Source organism: Pelobates fuscus, chromosome 7, assembly GCF_036172605.1.
Source record: "Pelobates fuscus isolate aPelFus1 chromosome 7, aPelFus1.pri, whole genome shotgun sequence".
Taxonomy (NCBI): domain Eukaryota; kingdom Metazoa; phylum Chordata; class Amphibia; order Anura; family Pelobatidae; genus Pelobates; species Pelobates fuscus.
The window spans coordinates 120,658,908-120,679,168 of NC_086323.1; the positions used below are offsets into that span (position 1 = coordinate 120,658,908).

The following is a 20,261-nucleotide window of genomic DNA, read 5'->3' on the forward strand; positions in this document are numbered from 1 at the left end:
TAGTTATAAATCAAGTGTGAGTCACCCCATGAGATGAGAGTAGTGAATAACATAATACATGAACGGTTAAGGTAAAGGCATGTAAGGAACTACGACAATAAACTCTTTAGGAGGTGAAATAATGACATGTTTAAACGCTTGTTACTTTACGATTAGTTAATGTGCAGAGAGCAGTTCATGTGATCAAAGGCATGGTGTGGAGGATCGGCTATAGTGGGACATGCTTGGCAGGCTGCTGTTTACTGCTTGTGCTCATCCGATCCCCTCTGGGTGCCAGGTGCAGACCCTGGGAGTCCCTGATACCTGGAACAACAAAGGCAAGTCTCTGGCTGAGTGCCAGGTTCGCTGCTTGAGGTGTTGGAAGCTTGTTTTGTCGGGTGGTCGGATCTGTCCCTCTGTCCCGGTGGTGCTTCACATCTGGTGCGGGATTGTGGTGGCTTAAGGTGGAGGCGAGTGCTTGATGTGGGGCAGGCTCTGCATTTCTGTTTATGCCTCCGGTCCCATCTTCAACGCCTTTTGCATTGGTGGATTTTAATGGGGACTGCTTCGCTTAGCTGTGGTGGAGCTTGTTGGGGCTGTGGTGGAGCTTGTTGGGGCTTCCTGCTTGTTATTTGCTTCCAAAATTGATTAAAGAGTCTGTCCAGCTTAGACTTAATATCCTGCCATGCTTTGCTGGTACCAGGAGGACACGCGGCTGCTGCCATATTGGGAGAGTCGCAGATAAGTATGTCAGCCTGGGCGGCTGTGCTCTGTGAGTCCATTAGCTCCAGACAGCCTCTCAGGGGTGGACCGGGATAACCCCCACCGGTCCGAGGGGGGGGGGGATAACGGAGCTCCTGCCGGGAAGTAGCTGCTCCTGGGCATCCCATGATCGGGAGATCGGCCGCCTCTCCCGCCCGGTGAGCACCAGGCCACACTTGCCACATGGAGGTAAGTAAGACTCTGTCGAGTTGCTGACTGCTATTAAGCATGTCGGGTCGGTCAGGTAGGAGCAACATTGCTGGGTCACTCCTTCTGGGGTGAAATTCGCTTGTTGATAGCTGCTTAAAGTGAGATATTGAGGGAGCTCACACGAAGTGCGTCTTTCCTCCATGACAGCTAGCCCCCCCCCCCCCCCCCCGGAAGCTGCATTCTTAGTGAGAGGAGGGACAGTGTAGCTGCTGCTGATTTAATAGGGAAATCGATAGCTAGGCTAGTGTATTCAGTTTCCACTACAGTCCTGAAGGACTTTTTAGGGCTAGAACATCAGTCTGCTTTTTTTTTTTTCCTGTGTAATATAATTGCAGTTGCCTGCCTGCCAGCGTGTGTGTCAGGCTCACAGCGTATACTGTGCCCACTTGCCCAGTGCCACTATCTGGTGTCACAATAGCTTGCATTTAAAAAAAAATATATACTTTTTTGACTGTAATATAATAGCAGTCAGTTTCTTCACACGTGTGCGTTAGGGGCCTGCCAGGGCACAGTGTCACACCAGTGCAACTCATATCTGGTGTAACAGTAGTGTACATTAAAAAAAAAAAACTAGAAATTTGACTGTGAAATAATAGCAGTCAGTTTCCTTCACACGTGTGCGTTTCAGGGCCTGCCAGGGCACAGTGTGACACCAGTGCAACTCATATCTGGTGTAACAGTAGTGTACATTTAAAAAAAAAAAAAATTTTTTGACTGTAATAGATTGAATAGCAGTTAGTTGTCTGCAAGCGTGTGTGTCAGGCCTACAGCGTCTTCTCTGCCAACTTCTGCCAGTGCACAGTGCCACTCATATCTGTTGTCACAGTAGCTTGCATGCATAGTACCACTAATCGAAAAAAAAATGACAGGCAGAGGGAGGCCACCCCGCAGGGGCCGTTGTGGTCGTGGTGCTGTGATTCCCTTTGGCCCTAGAATAATGCCCAGTGTTCAGAGGCCACGTACCCTGAACTCGAAAAGTTCTGAGGACATAGTTGACTGGCTAACACAGGACACCCAATCTTCTACAGCTTCCGCTCGTAACCTTGATGCACCATCCTCCTCCAGCTTAGCTTCGGGCACCTCTCAAGTTACCACTTGCCCGCCTGCCGCCACCACCAACACTAGCACCACAGCTGCTTCACATGATCTGTCAGAGGAGTTATTTACACATCAGTTGGAAGAAATTAGTGATGCGCAACCATTATTGCCAGAGGATGTAGATAACAGGGATATGTCTTAGTCAGGCAGCATTACACACATGGACGTACGGTGTGATGATGATGATGTTGTACCCGCTGCTGCTTCCTTTGCTGAGTTGTGAGATACAAGTGAAGCAGTTGATGATGACGATGCGTCCGTGGATGTCACGTGGGTGCCCGCTAGAAGAGAAGAAGAACAGGGTGAAAGTTCAGATGGGGAGACAGAGAGGAGGAGGAGACGAGTTGGAAGCAGGGGGAGGTCGTCGCAAGGAGCTAGTGGCACAGTCGGACAGCATGCATTTGCGGTGTTTGCGGTGTTTGCGGTGCGTTAAACGGGGAGTTTGGTCTGTCACTGTGAAGCGGGCGTAACCCTTACACTACCTGATCGATACAACATCATACCTGATGTTTTAAAGCACATTATTCCAAACAATTTAGGAATGTTAGGTGATTTATGCCCTTTATGGATTAAAACCAGACTCTGCATCAACTATTTAATTTTCCATGGGAGTTTTGCCATGGATCCCCCTCCGGCATGCCACAGTCCAGGTGTTAGTCCAATTGAAACAACTTTTCCATCACTATTGTGGCCAGAAAGAGTCCCTGTGGGTTTTAAAATTCACCTGCCCATTGAAGTCTATGGCGGTTCGCCCGGTTCGCCCATTCGCGAACATTTGTGGAAATTCGCGTTCGCCGTTCACGAACGGAAAATTTTATGTTCGCGACATCTCTACCCAGGTTTGATCATACCATTCAAAAACATCTTTACACAGAACCATGCAATGACAACCATATTAGCACCATAACCACTATCACTGCATATAGTGCTTATGGTGCTTAGGCTGTCCCTTTAGTACATTTCAGCTATGCAACAGAAAGGATAACTAGCAATTAGCAAAACATTTTTTTAAATTATTTTTTGTATAATATTTTTCAGACCAAACTATTATTCTCCAAGATATAGATATTATACATACATAATAATGAAGGGGTCTGCTTAAGCAAATTCCTCCCAATGTGGCTTTGATTTACTATTGCTGCATAAGTGTAAAGGATTTTTATGTACTGACCTCTGTGCCTTCGGTTATATCCTCTCCCTGCTGTTTAAATGCGTATAATCGGTTCATTTCTTCTATGTATTTGAACAATGTATTCGTCTACCGAACAGAGACCACCCTGGGTAGCAATTAGAACTTGGAACGTTGAGAAACCGCAACTTATTTGCTCCTAGGTGGCCGCCATTCGGCATACGAACACGTGGCGAGAACAAAGGATGGCGGCCATCTTAAATCTCACGAATGCGGTCAGCGGGACTTACGCATGAATTGCCTGGAACTGTTTTTGGCAGGGCAATCATGCGAATGCCCATTCATCATGTAAGTCCCGGCTGACTACTTTCCACCCCACGAATCAAACTGGCATTCGGGAGGTGGAATCTACCGAACAAGGGGAGCATTTCCATATATAAAACTGCAATGTTCGTATGGCAATTTTTGTGTGATTAGGCGCGAACGGAGACCGTCTCTTGCTGCTGATTTCATGGAACTGTAAAGGGGATACCACTACATGGCGAGCCGGTCAAACTTCCACACGATGCGACACGGAAACTACAAAACTGAATTTTGTGAGATTTGGATATGTGACTCCCAGTATCCTCAGCTATCCAGGGATGTAAATGTTATATTTGTATGTGCTGTAAAAAGTCCTTTTCTAAAAATGTTGAACATTGTAATGTTTCTGGCCAGCAGATAATTGAGTTTAGTATGTTGCTGAAACTCAATTATCTAGCCTGGCCCAGAGGAGGAGTCTGTTACTGTATAAATTGAACGCCTGTTGCTTCCAGTAAATCAGTCTTGTTCCAGCATTAAGCTTTGGCTAATGTGTGGATTATTTGGCGATACCAGCGATATTTATTCCTGTGGATTATTGGGAATGTGCTTCTATTGGGAAAAAGGGAATATTGGACGGTGATACAGATTACTACTGTCACAATAAGCTTTCCAAATAGTTTAATACTTTTGACTAAACTTTTAAAATTACTTAATATTATGAAACATTTTATTTTGTAATATTTTAATATTTTTAATTTATTTATATTTTATATTTTATCAACATATATTTAATCATATAGAAAGCTTATCAAACAATATTAAATCAAGACTTATGTGCACACTTTTGATGGCCCTCATTTACCTGTTGCGAGGGCACTAGGATACAATATACAAAAACTCTTTAAGTAAAAGCATAATTTTGTATTAAAATGTTCTATAATACAATAAAAAAATAATAAGCAATATTTAACCATGTTTCACTGTAAACATGATATGTTGGTGAGGCACGCAGCAAAAATAAATCTGTCTTCTTGATTAATATGTTGCTTTATTTTCAGATCGAAGCTCATGGAGGCAATGAATCACATCACTCATGCAACACAGCATTTATTTATTTATTTCATAAAAGCTGAGTACAAGTTTTGACCATTAACCTTTACTTTTAGTCTGGCCATCACATTATATATGCTCTACTTGTTTCCAGAGACTTCTTATACATTTGACTACAAAACTTCAATCAGGTCCCTATTTAGAGAATCCATCTCATTGTATTGGGTAAACTAAAATATGAGATCTACAGTAAAAAAGGTCAAAATGTGGCCTTTGACGATAGATAGAAATCCCATGAGAGCAGTGATAGATGCTTTAAAGAACCTTTCATTCTTCAAATAGAAGTAGAAAACATATTCATACACAGATGAAACTTCAAAAGATAGACTTCAAAGTGTCAACCTGCAATAGCAGAAATCATGCAATCATGCAATAATTTGCCGTTTAGGAGATTCAGTTAAGGCTCTTGAGTCTCATACTAAAAGGCTATTTTAGTTTTTTTTTTTACAGAGAGTTGGTCCAGAAAGAAAATTACTAATTGATCCATGATTTAGAGAAATTTAGCATTATTCTACTACAATGTTTTAAAATGTAATTGTGGAGTTTTAAAACTTGTTGCTTACAGAAAAGTTGGATAAAGTTGAAATTAGGTAATCACTCAGGATAATTCTATTGATTTCCTTGGTGATTGCTCACCTTTAGGAACTTTGGGGAGATGTATTACTATTTTCTGTTTTAAAAAAATATATATATAAAAGGGTAGGAGTCACCAATGGAGTGTGCCCACTGGCTCCATAAGTTTTTATAGTGATTGACCAACTTTTTGTAGTTTTGACAACTTTTTATGAAACGTTGACAAGTCCATCCCTTTGTACCACCTTTCTTTTACGAACGCTTACATAATTCTCAGATAACTGCTATTTCTAAAAGGGTGTATGGAAGAGAACTTTACTAGCTACGTCCACATGTTCTACCTCAGGGGATTAATTAAGATAGACAGTCAAGGTAGCTTACTATATGCTATTTCAGTTTTAAAGATATTCTTTATAGACTGAATTCTATATAGTTTACGCACTTAATTCTCCTATCATATATGCATAGTTTTTTATCAATGATTATCTATTTGCTATCCCACTAACTTTCTTGGTACTCAGAGACTCCTCAATATTTGTTATATCACCCAAAAAAACCCTTCTCTTTTTTAATGTATTGTTATATAGAAAACTGGGTAGTTTTGCAGTTTATCTCCCGCAGTGTCATTTGCTATGCATAAGGCACTACAATGTAAGCTCATTTGAGCAATGCCCTTATCACCTTCTGTATCTGAACATCAAAATTGTATTGTTGCAACTATTTGTTTGCTGGTCCTCATATTGAAGAGCACTGTAGAAATTGTTGGTGCTTTATAACTAATAATAATAATAATAGTACAATCATTAACTAATTTGCATTTTTTGCTATGCTTTTAATTAGCCATTGTTTTGTGATACAATTTAAAAAGTGATAGTATCCCTTTAATGCCAAGATAAATTGCATATGCATGAGAACTCCAGCTCTGCTGTTTAGTAATGGCTGATTTAAACCTTCTTAATATAATCTGAAATTAAAAAATGTGTATTAAAAGTATGCACACGTACTAATGGGTTTATTTGCGTATTGAACATAACTTGCTGTTATAAACCTTGCTTTTATATTCTAACTGCTCAACCATTAGACCCAGTGCTTATCTAGACTCATTTGGTGTCTGGCAATTATAGATCACTGTAATTTATTGAGAAATACTAAGCTATGCTTGCTGAATGTCATGCTTATGGCAGTTAATATGTATATATTTTATTTAATAGATTTTTTTTCCCATGGGCTCATATAAAAAAAATTAAATATACACACAGACTACTGTAAACATTGGAGGGGGGTCCATTAGAGGAGTTGGGGCAGCCCCCCTAATGTGTTTGCAAAATAAAACATACATAAAGTTTATTGACATCGTAAGGCTTACTGATATGTGTGTGTTAGAAAAACATGTGTTATAATTATATATGTGCAGTTTCCATTCTCCCCTTTATTGATGACTGGAGATGTAGCTCAACAACTCATGGTGGGACATCCCTAAACTTCAGCAGCCCCCCTGCATGTAAAATGTTTTTATTAAAAAGGTATTTATTATAAAAGAATATTACTTTCATTATATATATATATATATATATATTCTCAATTACTTCACTGTGGTCCAATTCTTCAGTTACTGCTACTGTGATAGACAGAAAGCCTCAATTGTCAAGAGTGTCCTCCTATTTCTGGTATCATAAGGATGGCTACTAATGTAGCAACTCAACTAGCTTCATTAAATAGACAGAACTTTTCTGCAGTGTACAATTCTCGTGTCATGAATCAGCCAAGAAAAGATTATATAAAAAACAAGCTTTAAATGGCTGTTAATAGGCTAGGTGCAGGGTTAGGAACAACAAAGGAAAAGGTAATAGGCGCTCACTACAAACTAATACAAAGTGAAAGCGGGCTGCAGTAGCTAATACAAGGATTCCCAGCTTTGTGAGTAATAGTACATAAAAGAGAAGGAAAGAAACCGCGCCCAGAGAGTATGTGCAAAACTGTATACGTACACAGATATATTGGAGTTATATACACATTGGACCTCAAAAAAACTGAAGAAACAATAATGGTGCAATACAGTATATACAATCAATGGGTGACGTGTGATCTTTGGTGATTACACTCACATTTACTTGAGCTATTTCAGAGCTCAGCTGTTTCAACTCCTGGACGGAACAATCCCCGTATAAGGATATATGATGATGTGTATGTTCAAATGACTCAAGTGGAGTGCAGTGTGCAGTACATGTATAGGAGTAAATACAGAAAATATCCTCCAATGGTGAAGTAAGTATTCATAGATATAAAATAAAATAAATAGAATAACGTACTCACATTTACCAGAGCAGAACTTGCTCAGGTATAAATAGCGTTGATGGTATAATCCCCACCCAGGAATATAATGGTACCAGGAAGTGTAGAATGGAAAAATAAAAAAGTGTAAATATAAATATAAAATACACTATTTATTTACCGAGCAAAAAGCAATAAGAACAATAAAAGTAAACTTAAGGAGTCCGCTTAACACGTTTAGCCTCGTCAAAGGCTTCTTCAGAAGTGTGGTATCATCCTCATAAAGTTTTGATTTCATAGGCAGTTTGTAAATGAAAATAACTTCCTGGTGTATGTACAAAACGTATACAGTTTTGTACATGCTCTCTGGGCACAGTTTCTTTCCTTCTCTTTTAGGTGCAGGGTTACACTGAACAATTAAAATGTAAAGAAATAAGTATGGGGACTCCTCAGGTTCATCACTCCTTCACATCTGTTAACTTACTTATATCATACCACTTTTAATCATCCAACACATTCAAATGTGTTTCTAAATTCCTAAATATATATCCTATGGTGTTCCTTCAGCAGATAATACACTTTTGACAATACGATTTCAACTGTCCTCACTATTTCCAGTTAGAATGTGCCTGTAGACCTTTAGGAAAGGTCTTGAAGTCTAAACAATGCTTTTCCCTTCATAGTATGAAGTATGGAAGCTCAGTTGCAGGGGTTCCTAGTACCCTGACTACACTGAAAGTAAAGAATAAATATATGACAAAGAATAGTATTAAAATAATAAAGTACACTGGTCCTAAATGAATTCAATGCTCTGTTTTGCACACAGGGCCGCTGCAAGAATTTAAGCCGCCCTAGGCAAAGATCCACTTTGCCGCCCCCTTAAGAAAGCAATAACAATCTCACAGAGGTTTATTCACTAACTCTTAATTGCAGTGAGTTGGAAACTTCTAGATCAGCTATTTTGGCCTAAATTTTGCCATATGGTTTCCAATTAGGTCTGCCTAATACACACATACTGCTTAATGCGTACATCCATACACACACACACACACTGCTTAATACCTACATCATTACACACACTGCCTAATACATGCATCCATATACACATACTGCTAAATCCGTACATTCATACACACACACTGACTAATACCTACATCCATACACACATACTGCTAAATTCATACATTCATACACACATACTGCTAAATTCATACATTCATACACACATACTGCTTAATACCCACATCCATACACACATACTGACTAATACATGCATCCATGCACACATACATCCATAAATATGCATCCATACACACATACATCCATAAACACACATACTGTCTAATACATGTATCCATACACACATACTACCTAATTCACCAAATAACCCACATCCATAAACACAAACTGCCTGATACATGCATCCATACACACATACCGTCTAATACATACATTGTACATTGAATACATAATTTATCGCTGTGGTAAATGATGTATTCAATGCATTTGGTGAATTTAATTAGACTAGCACAGACGAGCACACACACTGACAGACAACACATTCACTGACACACACACACTCACTGTCAGACACATACTCAGTCACTGACAGACACAAACACTCACAGACACACACTCACAGACAGACACACATACACTCACTGACAAACACACACAGACATACACTCACTGACAGACATACATACACCCACTGACAGATATACACACACTCACTGACAGACATACACTCACTGACAGACAGACAGATAGACAGACACACACACACTCACTGACAAACATACTCACTCACTGACAGTCAAATACACACTCACTGAGACACACACTCACACAATTTTATTTTTTGTGGCAAATTCAGCCTCCCTACTTCCCTGGGGTCCAGTGTGCGGCAGCTTCTCATTCCTCCACCGTGCTGTTTAGTATGCCAGGCCAGAATGATGTCATATTGCGGCTCCAGGCATCACATAGGGCATGCAGGGAGGAGTGAGAAGCTGCAAGAACATCCTCCCTCGCTGCCCACAATACAGCTGCCTGTCTCCTGTCCACCTCTCCTCCGGCATTTCTCGGCAGAGCAGGCACCTGCCATCAAGGTGAGCAGGTGTCTGCTCTGCCATATTGAAGAAGGACAGCATCCTGGGCCCCTTGTGACAGGGCTCCTCTGGGCACCCCTACTTTCCTGCACCTTGAGGATCAGCGCGGTATTGGGGGCGCCCAGAGCTGCTCGCCCAGCACTGCGGCCCAAGACAGGGGCAGGTCAGCTGGCCCTGGGTAAGATGTTGAATGCACTCTGTGCTTTGCTATAACAGCTAACCTTTTTAAATGTTCAAATTGAAACATTTTGGACTTCGTGTGTTAAAAGAACTGTGGAGAAATAACAGCAGAAATTCCCATTTTAGCCTAAAATAGCCAAACTGAAAAAAAAAATGAAAGAAAGTGAAATAAAAACCCTAAGACATTGTTAACCATAGCACACGTGTGTGTGTGTATATATATATATATATATATATATATATATATATATATATATATATCTCCAAGGGATAATTGTTTATAAGAACATGCATCTTTAGAGAACATCATGTACAATAGTATCAGCTGTCTGCTAAGTGCATAGATGGAATAGATTCGGTGAACTCTACAGATGACTAGTAGAAAATAGCAAAATGGACTCCCCTGCCAGGGCAAGTGTAAGTGATTGTTTTACCACAAAATGTTAAAGCGAATCATCACTTTCAAAGGTAAGACATATTCTAATGACCAACTGTGCAAAATGTGGCCATTACTGCACCCATAATGGTCTTTAGCAGTCAAAGTTCAAGTAAGAAAAATTATTAAGAATTACCTCTATTGTGACTTTATTTTCACACACTCATTATTTTTAGAATCAATTGTTGAGCTGCAGATGGTTGGTATCTGCACCCCTTAAATTTTATTTTTGTTTTCTTTACTTACCTGCAAATTTGACATGGAATTTGTTCTCAGGCTTCAATATTTGAACATACAAGGGGCAATTTGGAGCAAAATCTTTTACTGCCCAAGCTCTTAATATTGTTTGATGATCCTAAGTAAGAAACACAATTATATGCTATGAATGCTACAGTAAACATCACTAAGTAAGACAAATGGCTCATCTTCTCTAAATGTACTTTAGTATGAAGCAATACTGCCTGAAAAATATTCAATTATATTTTATTATTTTCTTTTTATCTCTAAAATCATTCTGAGAATCTGCAATATGTGACTGCTGCCATTAATACATTGAGTATAATTGTATGCTGTGATTAATTGCTTTCCGAACTGATAATGTTAATCTGAGTCAGAAAAGGCACGGAGGAAAAGAACTCTGAAGCAGACCCACATTCAACGCAGACATCTAAACACACATCTAAACACACAAAATCTGTGATGAGGAGGAAATACCAGGGTAGCACAAATCCCCCAATACTGGCATAGTTGGGATTCATCTAGTTTATTCACTACACTGGAAATTGTGGAGAACAACAAAAGAAATATACATTTTATGTCTAAAGCAGCTGAGCTAGAAAACCAGCTGAATGGAGTACTTTTATAATTTTAATATTCGGCCCCCCAAATTTCTTTAACAAATCCCCATTGCTAGATGAATAAAATAACCTAAATTAAATTGCTTGTTTAGAACATAAGTGTTATCATTCATTTGTATTCTTCTCGTCTGTGTATTGTACAATTATGTTTTACATATATAAATACGATAGTAGGAGAACAACATACTTTTCCTTTAAAAACAATACATGTTTTAGTATAATAAAATACAAATGTTTGAACAGACACATAACAAAAATGCCAAATAATCGTGCTACTGAACTAACTAGTCTGTATCCTTACTGCATTAAGTAACAATTTAAAATTCCTTTTTGTTTTACCCATTCCTTCCATGAGAGCCAAAATAGCATAACACACACTGCCTACACAAATAAATGTATTTTTAAAATTGTCTCTTTTAGCAATCAAATGTAGATTCAGTCCCACCATATGTATTGTGATTAAGCTCACCACTGTTTTAAAGTACCCCGATGTTGGTGGGCCTTTCTATATTCTAAACATGATATACATGCTGACTGCAAGTGTACTGCTTCACTCAAATGTAAGCCTAATATGTCTCATGGAGTGCTTGGAAGGGAGGAGTGGGATGCTCATTCCAAAATAAATCTGGCTTTAACTACAATTATGTATGGGAAAAATATAATTGGGGGAACTGTCAATACATTTCATAAAAGTGGTGCTGCTGTAAAGACTAAACCACACATAAGAATATAGCATTAAATATAAAAGGCTTAAATTAAAATCATCTATTGTAGCAAATTGATAGGTTCCCAATTCTTTTTTTTTTTTCAGTCAAAAAATGCATGATAAATCATGGGCGCTTGTTGGTATATGGACTGCTATGCACTTCCCAGTTTAAATCAGCAGCAGTTCCTTTGAACCTTTGAGACCACCATGCTAAATACAAATCTCACTGAAGTCAATAACAATTTAGCATGAGTAGAAAATATAGTAAAATGTGTTTGCTAAACTGGGAGAATTCACAAAATATTTGTATATTTTGGATGAAAGTAAATTAGAAGAAATGATATGTATATACAGAGCCACAACATTAATACCACTGACAGGTGAAGTCAATAACACTGATTATATTGTTACAATGGCACCTGTCATGGGGTGGGATATATTAGGCAGTCTGTTCTTGAATTTCATGTGTTAGAAGCAACATGTGCAAGTGAAAATATATGAGTGACTATGACAAGGGCCCAATACTGATGGCTAGATGACTGGGTGGTAAGCTTTGTGGGGTGTTCCAGGTATGCAAGGGTTAGTACCTACCAAAAGTGCTACAAGGTAGAACTACTGTAGCTCAAATTGCTGAAAAACGGGAAGCTGGCCATGATAGAAAAACTGCATATCAAGCAGTTAAAATCACTTCATGGTACAGGTACATTGATGTCCTGATTATTTGGCAAGGGGACATGGATGAATTCAATCAGTTTGTTGCTCTCCTCAATATTAACGAGGATAATCTTAGATTCACCTCAGAATTTGGGGGTTCATCCCTAAACTTCCTTGATTTGTCTATCTCAATCTGCGGAGATGGTTCCATTAAAACAACTCTTTTTAGGAAACCATCCACATCAAATTCTCTCCTCAAGTGGGACAGTCACCATCCGAGGTCCCTCAAGCAGGGCATTCCAACGGGCCAATACCTCAGGCTTCGACGGAATTGCTCTGATTTGGGGGACTTCCAAATTAAGGCCAAGTCCTTGCGCCAACAATTCAAAGACAAAGGCTACCCAAACAAATGCCTTAAAAGAGCCTACAAAAGGGCTCTCTTGACAGACAGGGTAGACCTTTTGTCTGACTCATCTAATGCCAACCCTGGTAACAAAACCATCAGGATGATTGGCACATTCGATACTGGGTGAAATGTAATAAAAGAGTCACTCCAGAAATTCTGGCCTATCCTCCTTAGGGATTCACACTTGAAAGAAGTACTGGGTCCACGGGTCACCATTACAGCTAGGAGGGGAAAAAACCTCCGGGATATGTTGTCCCCCAGTCACTTCTCCTGCAAACAGAACCCCCAGTCTACTTGGCTGGGGCAGCAAATACCAGTAGGTACCTTCCAATGCGGAAGGTGCGTAGCGTGTAAATTTATCCTAAGGGACTCCAAAAGAGTTAATGATAGCGAAGGAAAACAATCTTTTCAGATAGCACATTTCTTTAACTGCAACTCAGCAGGGTTGGTCTATCTCCTCACATGTAGTTGTAAACTGATGTACGTGGGGAAGACATTTAGGCCCTTTAAGGAGCGCATAAAAGAACATGTGAGATGTACTAAAAATCGCGTAGAGACTCCTATCTCTAGACATCTTAAAGAATTTCATGATGGTTCATCCAAATATATACGTTTCTGCGGTCTTGAGCTGGTTAAGCGCGAACCTAGACGGGGTGACTTTGATAAAATTCTGCGCCAGAGGGAATGCAGATGGATATACAAACGTAACACTCTATACCCTAGAGGCCTTAATGAAGGCTTCTCCTTCTCCCCTTTTATTTAAATCTATACATGGGAACACTCTGCATAGCATTTTACTATGGAAAGCGGGTATATCTGCTTTCTTCCGAGTGTCCTTTGGTCCTGTACAATAGAGAGCAGCCTGAGATACTCAATTGTGTACTTTGTATGTAGCTACCTTCTAAGTTACGTTTTGGGTTTTTTAACATTTTTTAGGTTATGCTGTGCTTTGATGTTCACCATTAATGTGATGTCCTCTTGTACTTATATACTACATGGAGGGTATTTTCTACACACATTAGTTTGTTTTTTTCTTTGTGTGTTTTTTTCTCTATGGTATCTTTATTATTTTCATTCATTATTCACTTATTATTTATTTATTTATTATTATTTTTCTCTATATATCATTTATTATTTTTCAGTTTCTACTAATTTTATTTTTATTATTATTATTTTTTTCTATAATTTTTTTTCTGTTATTCTCAATTATCATTATTCTTTAATATGAGTGGTATTTTTTCCTGTGTAGTTTTTTTCCTCTATGGGGAATGGATTTAATACATTGCCTGCTACTCAATCTATATTCAGCTTGTATCTCCCCATTCAGTCTTTTACTAACCATGGCTCATTGAAATTTACCAACTCTATAATTAAGAAGCATTTCAAGTTTGGGTTATCCACCCTCAGTGAATTTGATGAATTTGATTACATTGTATAAGTGTTACACTTTCAAGGCTATTATAGCCACATTAAATATCAGTCTACAATGTCTACCTTTCCTATTAAATTACCGAGAGATTTATTCTAGACTTGACTTGCATGGGAACACACTTATTATACTTTTATTTACACTCGTTTTATTACTATTTCAATCTCTGGTGCGGCTATGATAGATTTTATGTGATTCTGTCACTCACGGACTTCTACCACGCCCCCTCTGCGCCTCCCAATTGAGCATTGGTAGCAGTAGGCATGACGTTGTCCTGGAGTTTGGCTTAATGACGTGCCTAAGCGAATTACACGCTCGCCACCCATATGGGCCGACATGTTCCTGTGTTTCCTCCCCTCTCTCCCCCCTCCTTCTCTATCCTGATTGGATACCGGAGCAATGTGCTCGGGGAGGGTGGTCTGAAGGATAGTGATTGGCTGATAGGACTGTAGAGGCGGGCCGATCCTCCCCTCTTAACACGGCCAGGTAGGCAGACACTCTGTAGCTCTTGACAAAGGCGTTCTTACACGCCGAAACGCGCGTCGAGCATTTCAGAATGCCGATGCATTCTTTCTAATTTTTTTGTTTTGCCTTGTTTTGTTTTTTTGTTTTGGTTGTTTATTTATTTTCGTTTTGATGCTCTTTTGAGGGTTTGATTGGGCAGTGTGGGGGTTAAACGATAGGGATAGCCTTGAGGCTGCCTTGAAGCAGCAGGTAGTGTACTTTTTCACCCTGTGTCTATGGGAGACAGTTAGTAAGTGCAGGGCTTTGCAGGCTGCGGATTGGGCATTGTTTGGAGGCTTTCTCTTTTGGTAATAAGCTACATTTACATGCATACCTCTTTATGCTCAGGTTGGCACTTCTCCTATATTAACCCTCTGCATAGGTCTACCTTTTAGCCTGCACTGGTAACTACTGTACTCCCTTTAGGGGTACCATCACTACCAAGGCTTACTTTATATTTATATTTATACCTCTATCTTGAATACCCCCCTGCCCTTTTACCAGATTTCTGGCAGTACTTATTGGCTGAGACCAGATCTCTGGTAGTTTCATTTCCTAAGTCTAACACTACATTTGCAATTAATATTTTTTAGTGACCTGTTTTTTGGTCCTCAGCACTTTGCAATTGTGTTGGCTCTAGTGAGCATTTCAGAATGCCGATGCATTCCCACTAATTTTTTTTATTATTATTATTTTGTTTTGCCTTGCCTTGTTTTGTTTTTTATGTGTTTTTTTTTATTTTCGTTTTGATGCTCTTTTGAGGGTTTGTTTGGGCAGTGTGGGGGTTAAACGATAGGGATAGCCTTGAGGCTGCTTTGAAGCAGCAGGTAGTGTACCTATTTACCCTGTCTATGGGAGACAGTTAGTAAATGCAGGGCTTTGCAGGTTGCGGATTGGGCATTGTTTGGAGGTTTTTTCTTTTGGTAATAAGTTACATTTACATGCATACCTCTTTATGCTCAGGTGGGCATTTCTCCTATATTAACCCTCTGCATATGTCTACCTGTTAGCCTGCACTGGTAACTACTGTACTCCCTTTAGGGGTACCATCACTACCAAGACTTACTTTATATTTATATCTTGAATACCCCCCTGCCCTTTTACCAGATTTCTGGCAGTACTTATTGGCTAAGACCAGATCTCAGGCAGGTTCATTTCCTAAGTCTAACACTACATTTGTAATTAATTAATATTTTTTAGTGACCTGTTCTTTGGTCCTCAGCACTTTGCAATTGTGTTGGCTTTAGTTAGTATTTGTGAGATTACACCTCACTACCCGGTACCTTCCTGCTAGGGATTTCTCCCTTCTGGCCATAGATAGAGCCAGCTAGATCTTTTTATTATTATCTGTGTATCTCTTGTTCTATTAAAGGTGTATATATACCCACGTTTTCCCTCTTTTTTCTCTCTTTCTCCTCTGTGTTTGATCTTTTCCCTCTCTATGACAAGTACACTTACTTTAGGGGTATAGATTATTGAATGAGCAGTTTCCCACCTTCATACTTATATGTATGGTGGCCTTCTAGCTCATTTCTCTCTTCCTTTTTATTATCCGCAGACCGGTCAGAGTTGTAACGATAACTTACCTGTCCCCACCGGACCCGCACAGTGTGGTGTCCTCTTCCAACACTTTTGGGAGGGGGCTCAGTCTTTCTGACGCCGGCCGCTCGCAACACGCCCACTTTTACGACGCGGCGCATGTGCGCCGACATCAGCAAAATAGTGCCTGCCAAAATTCAAATGTGGCCACGCTCCCAGACCTTTTGGGGGCGTGGTTTTAAAGCAAAAGATCCCACCCTATAAAAAGGCAACCATGACATTTGTTAGGCGCCCTAGTGTGGTTCTTGTTTGAGTCCTCTAGCGCTCTTTATATTCTGATTGACTTTTTGGTATCTGACTCTTGGCTTCCCCTCTGACTATTCTGTTCTCTGGTTTCTCATTATTTTGGCTTGGATTATCGTGTGCCCATCTTCTGTATTCCCTTGACCTCTGGCTATTCATTTGACTACTCTCAGATGCAAATCCGGCCACTCTGAGGTCTGGTAAACGTCTTCCTCTGGGTTTCACTCTGTGTGAAGTGGTCACTGTCGTGACAAGAGTGCCGATGATGATCACAGGAAGTGCTTTCAATAGAGTTGTGAGCACCACAAGCGGACCATGGATCAATGGAAGAAGGTTGGCTGAACTGTTGAATCACATTTTATTTTAGAACAGGTGGATGGCTGGGTGCATGTGCGTTGTTTACCTCGGGAAGAGATGGCAGCAAGATGCACAATGGGAAGAAGGCAGGCCGGCAGATGTAGTGTTATGCTCTGGGCAATGTTATATATATATATATATATATATATATATATATATATCAACCTTCCATTAGTGTTCAAGATGAACACATTTTATATAAACCCCTTCTCATCTGAAGTGCCTGACCCTGTTCTTAATGCACTGTATGTGTGTTAAGCCATTTATTTCTCCTCAAGCTGCCTTATACCAAAAATATAATACTGTGATGTGTACTTACAGCTGCTGTTCTGTCTACTTCACATCTGCTGCTCAGTATGAAACAAGCCTCAGCATTATCCATCCTGGAAAAATATAACAAGTATTAATGCTTAACTTTTGATTCTCATCAAGGCAAGCATTGTGAAAACAAATCAGAAAACAACAAGTATTCCTAGTAATAGTGGAAGCAGTAATAATGTTAGCAGTTCTTAATTTGAAACAAAATAAATAAAACAATAATACATTTAAATTATAATAAATAAAAAGTTATGCTCATCTACTATATACTCATTCTATACTTTTCTACTACTGCAGAAGTGGAAATTGCAGCAAAGAGTTATTCTTATTCCGCAATCTTCAATAATGTTTTTTTTTTTGTATATATAACTTAGAATTCTAAAATAGTATTCCTAATCAATAGTTTAGTTCCTGCATTTAGGAATAAAGTTACCATTGTTGGATAAGCTTTGTAAGTGATTTAAAATTTGTGGATAATTTTTTAAAATATTTAAACTATATAACATATATAAAAACATATCAATATATCAAAAATATCAAAATATTACAAAAATGTTTCATTTTTTATAATTTAAAAATGTATCCAAAAATATTAACTAATTTGATAAGCTTATTCAACTATATTAAATACAGGTCTTAGGTTGTTATTTTATTTGGTTTTATTTAAATAAATCTGGTGATCTTAAATGTTTACACAAGCATAAAAAGAATTAGAACATACATTTTCATTATCAATCATGATTAGCATAGATTTGAAGATACATGCAGTTGAATTACTGTTTGCTGCGACTATTCAAGAGACCTCCAAACCTCTTGATACTGTGCTTGGATCAGCTGACAGGCATTTCTCGCCAGGTTGCTCATGTGTCTTCTAAAAAGCAACAATTGCTATATTGCATTCTCAAATACAGAGCCAAGGAATGGTATGATTGATTTTTCCTTTGCACCCACATATTTTGCATGGTATTCCTACCTTTACTATGCTGGAAATGCCAACAACGTATATTTGGATTTTAATTAAAATATTAAGTCTTAGAAGCCTGAGGTGCTTATTAAATGTCACAATCTGCAGTAGCCAGAATTCTGTATGTGCTCAGCAACTACTAAAAAAGAGAGCCCAACACTCTAGTTTAGTATGCGACAACAAGAAAATTGTGGGTTCAATATGGTAATTTCAAGTCCAGAGAACTTCAACCTTCATATAGAACCAAAAATTGCTAATTATTCTCACAAATACATAGTTACATACATAGCTGAAAAGAGACATCCACCCATCAAGTTCAGCCATTCTCACATTTTTTATTTTTTGTCAATCTCTGTTTTATTAAAACAGATAGTAGGCACAGTGCACAAAATGAAGAGTCAAGAAAAAGTGTCTACATGTACATAGAAATCAGGAATATCACATGTTAAATATGCATCTAAGAATAATCTCCTATAATAGTTGCCTCTTTTTTAAAGTTAGGTTAAGTAACGTAAGATGTAAACGTGGTATTCAAAGCGTTTCGCTCCAGAGGGAAAAAACGTGGTTGGTCAAGTAATTACGCTGGAGCAGAGAATGCCAGCTACTGTTATATATATATATATATATAAACCTAAAGGTAAGTATACCAAAACAGGATCACCAAAGGCTATCACCCACAGTGCTATAAAAGGGTTGATCATTCAAAGTGGGGGTGTCGTGGGTGGGAGGGCTAAGGATAGTATGGGGAATTAGACCCCATTTGCCAGAAGTTACAGCTAGGCCGTACAAAAGGGTGAGCTTCTAAGGGAACCTTCTCCAGTTCTTCATAGTTCACATGCGGTCTTGAACCAGGACGTGTTCCCGTTGTAACGCCTGCAGTTTGTTTTCAAGACTGGTAAGTCGGGTTTAGTGAACCGCTGTGTTCAGCTCCGCATCATGGAGACGTGTGGACACCCCTCGAAGTTCCTCTTGGAACAGGCCTATGTCAGCAGCGATATTGAGTCAGAGTTCGCCCAGGAGCTCTCTGTGTGTGCTCTCTGTTACTAAGGAGCATCTGGCAGGAGCCAGAGGCGTGGGGGTTTGTATTGCATGTTTGCTCGCCATCCTCATGCCCTCCAGGGGATCAACGCTGGATGATCATGAGAGCTTGTCGGAGAGAGGCTCCATGACAGGTCTCTATGGCCTCCACAGCAACTCTCCTATGTCGGTGGTCGCCGGGGTTTTTTTGGGTCGGTATTTCTTGTTTTTGTGGCCCATCATCGTGGAGAGGATTCCCCGTTGAGTTTGGGAGCACTTGGGTGAATAAAAGCTGATATAATCAGTATTAAAGCTCTGCAGGGAGTTTATCAGAAGCATGTCTGTTTGGTTTTGCTGCTGGCTCCTCCCAGAGCCTTTCTCACATTTGTTTTTGTTGTTGATCCAAAAGATGGCAAAAACAGTCTGAAGCGCTTCCAATTTTGCAGCAAATTAGAAAAAAAATCCTTCTTGACCCCAGAATGGCAGTCAGATATCGCCTTGGATCAAAAAGTTATTACCCCACTAATTAAAAAAGTATATCGCTGTATATTATGTTTTTGCAATTGTGTATCCAATTGCTGTTTGAACATCTGTACAGACTGTGATAAACCACCTCTTCAGGCAGAGAATTACACATCCTTATTTTTATTACAATAAAAAAACATTTTCTTTGCCTTAGACTAAATATCCTGTTCCATTCTAAATACGTGACCTTCTGTCCTGTCTATAGTCCTGTTTATGAATAGATTTCCAAACAATGTTTTTTTTTTATATTGGCTCTGAATATATTTTTTACAAACTAAAGAGATTCAAATGTGTTAGCCTTGCTTCATAATTAAAATGTTCAATTGCTTTTAACAATATTGTAGCTCGTCTCTGCACTTTTTCTAGTGCCATAATATCCTTCTTTAGAACAGGTGCCAAAAATTGCATAGCACATTCAAGGTGTCGTCTTATAAAGAAGCTAAATTATATTTTCATCTCGGGAGTTAATGCCCCTATTTATACATGCTTCTGCAGATCAATTAAATTATACCCAACCCTAGTC

General features: G+C 39.1%; 1 protein-coding gene across 3 annotated transcripts in view; it reads right to left on the reverse strand.

Moving 5' to 3' along the window:
• LOC134568170 (potassium channel subfamily T member 2) overlaps positions 1–20,261 on the reverse strand; it is a 465,676-nt gene that overhangs the window by 87,687 nt on the left and 357,728 nt on the right. For all 3 annotated transcript variants that reach the window (XM_063426528.1, XM_063426529.1, XM_063426527.1), the window contains exons 12-13: positions 17,234–17,297; positions 10,406–10,514 (exon numbers count right to left, since the gene is read on the reverse strand). In XM_063426528.1, the coding sequence (XP_063282598.1) occupies positions 10,406–10,514; positions 17,234–17,297 (173 nt within the window). The remainder of the gene's footprint in view (positions 1–10,405; positions 10,515–17,233; positions 17,298–20,261) is intronic.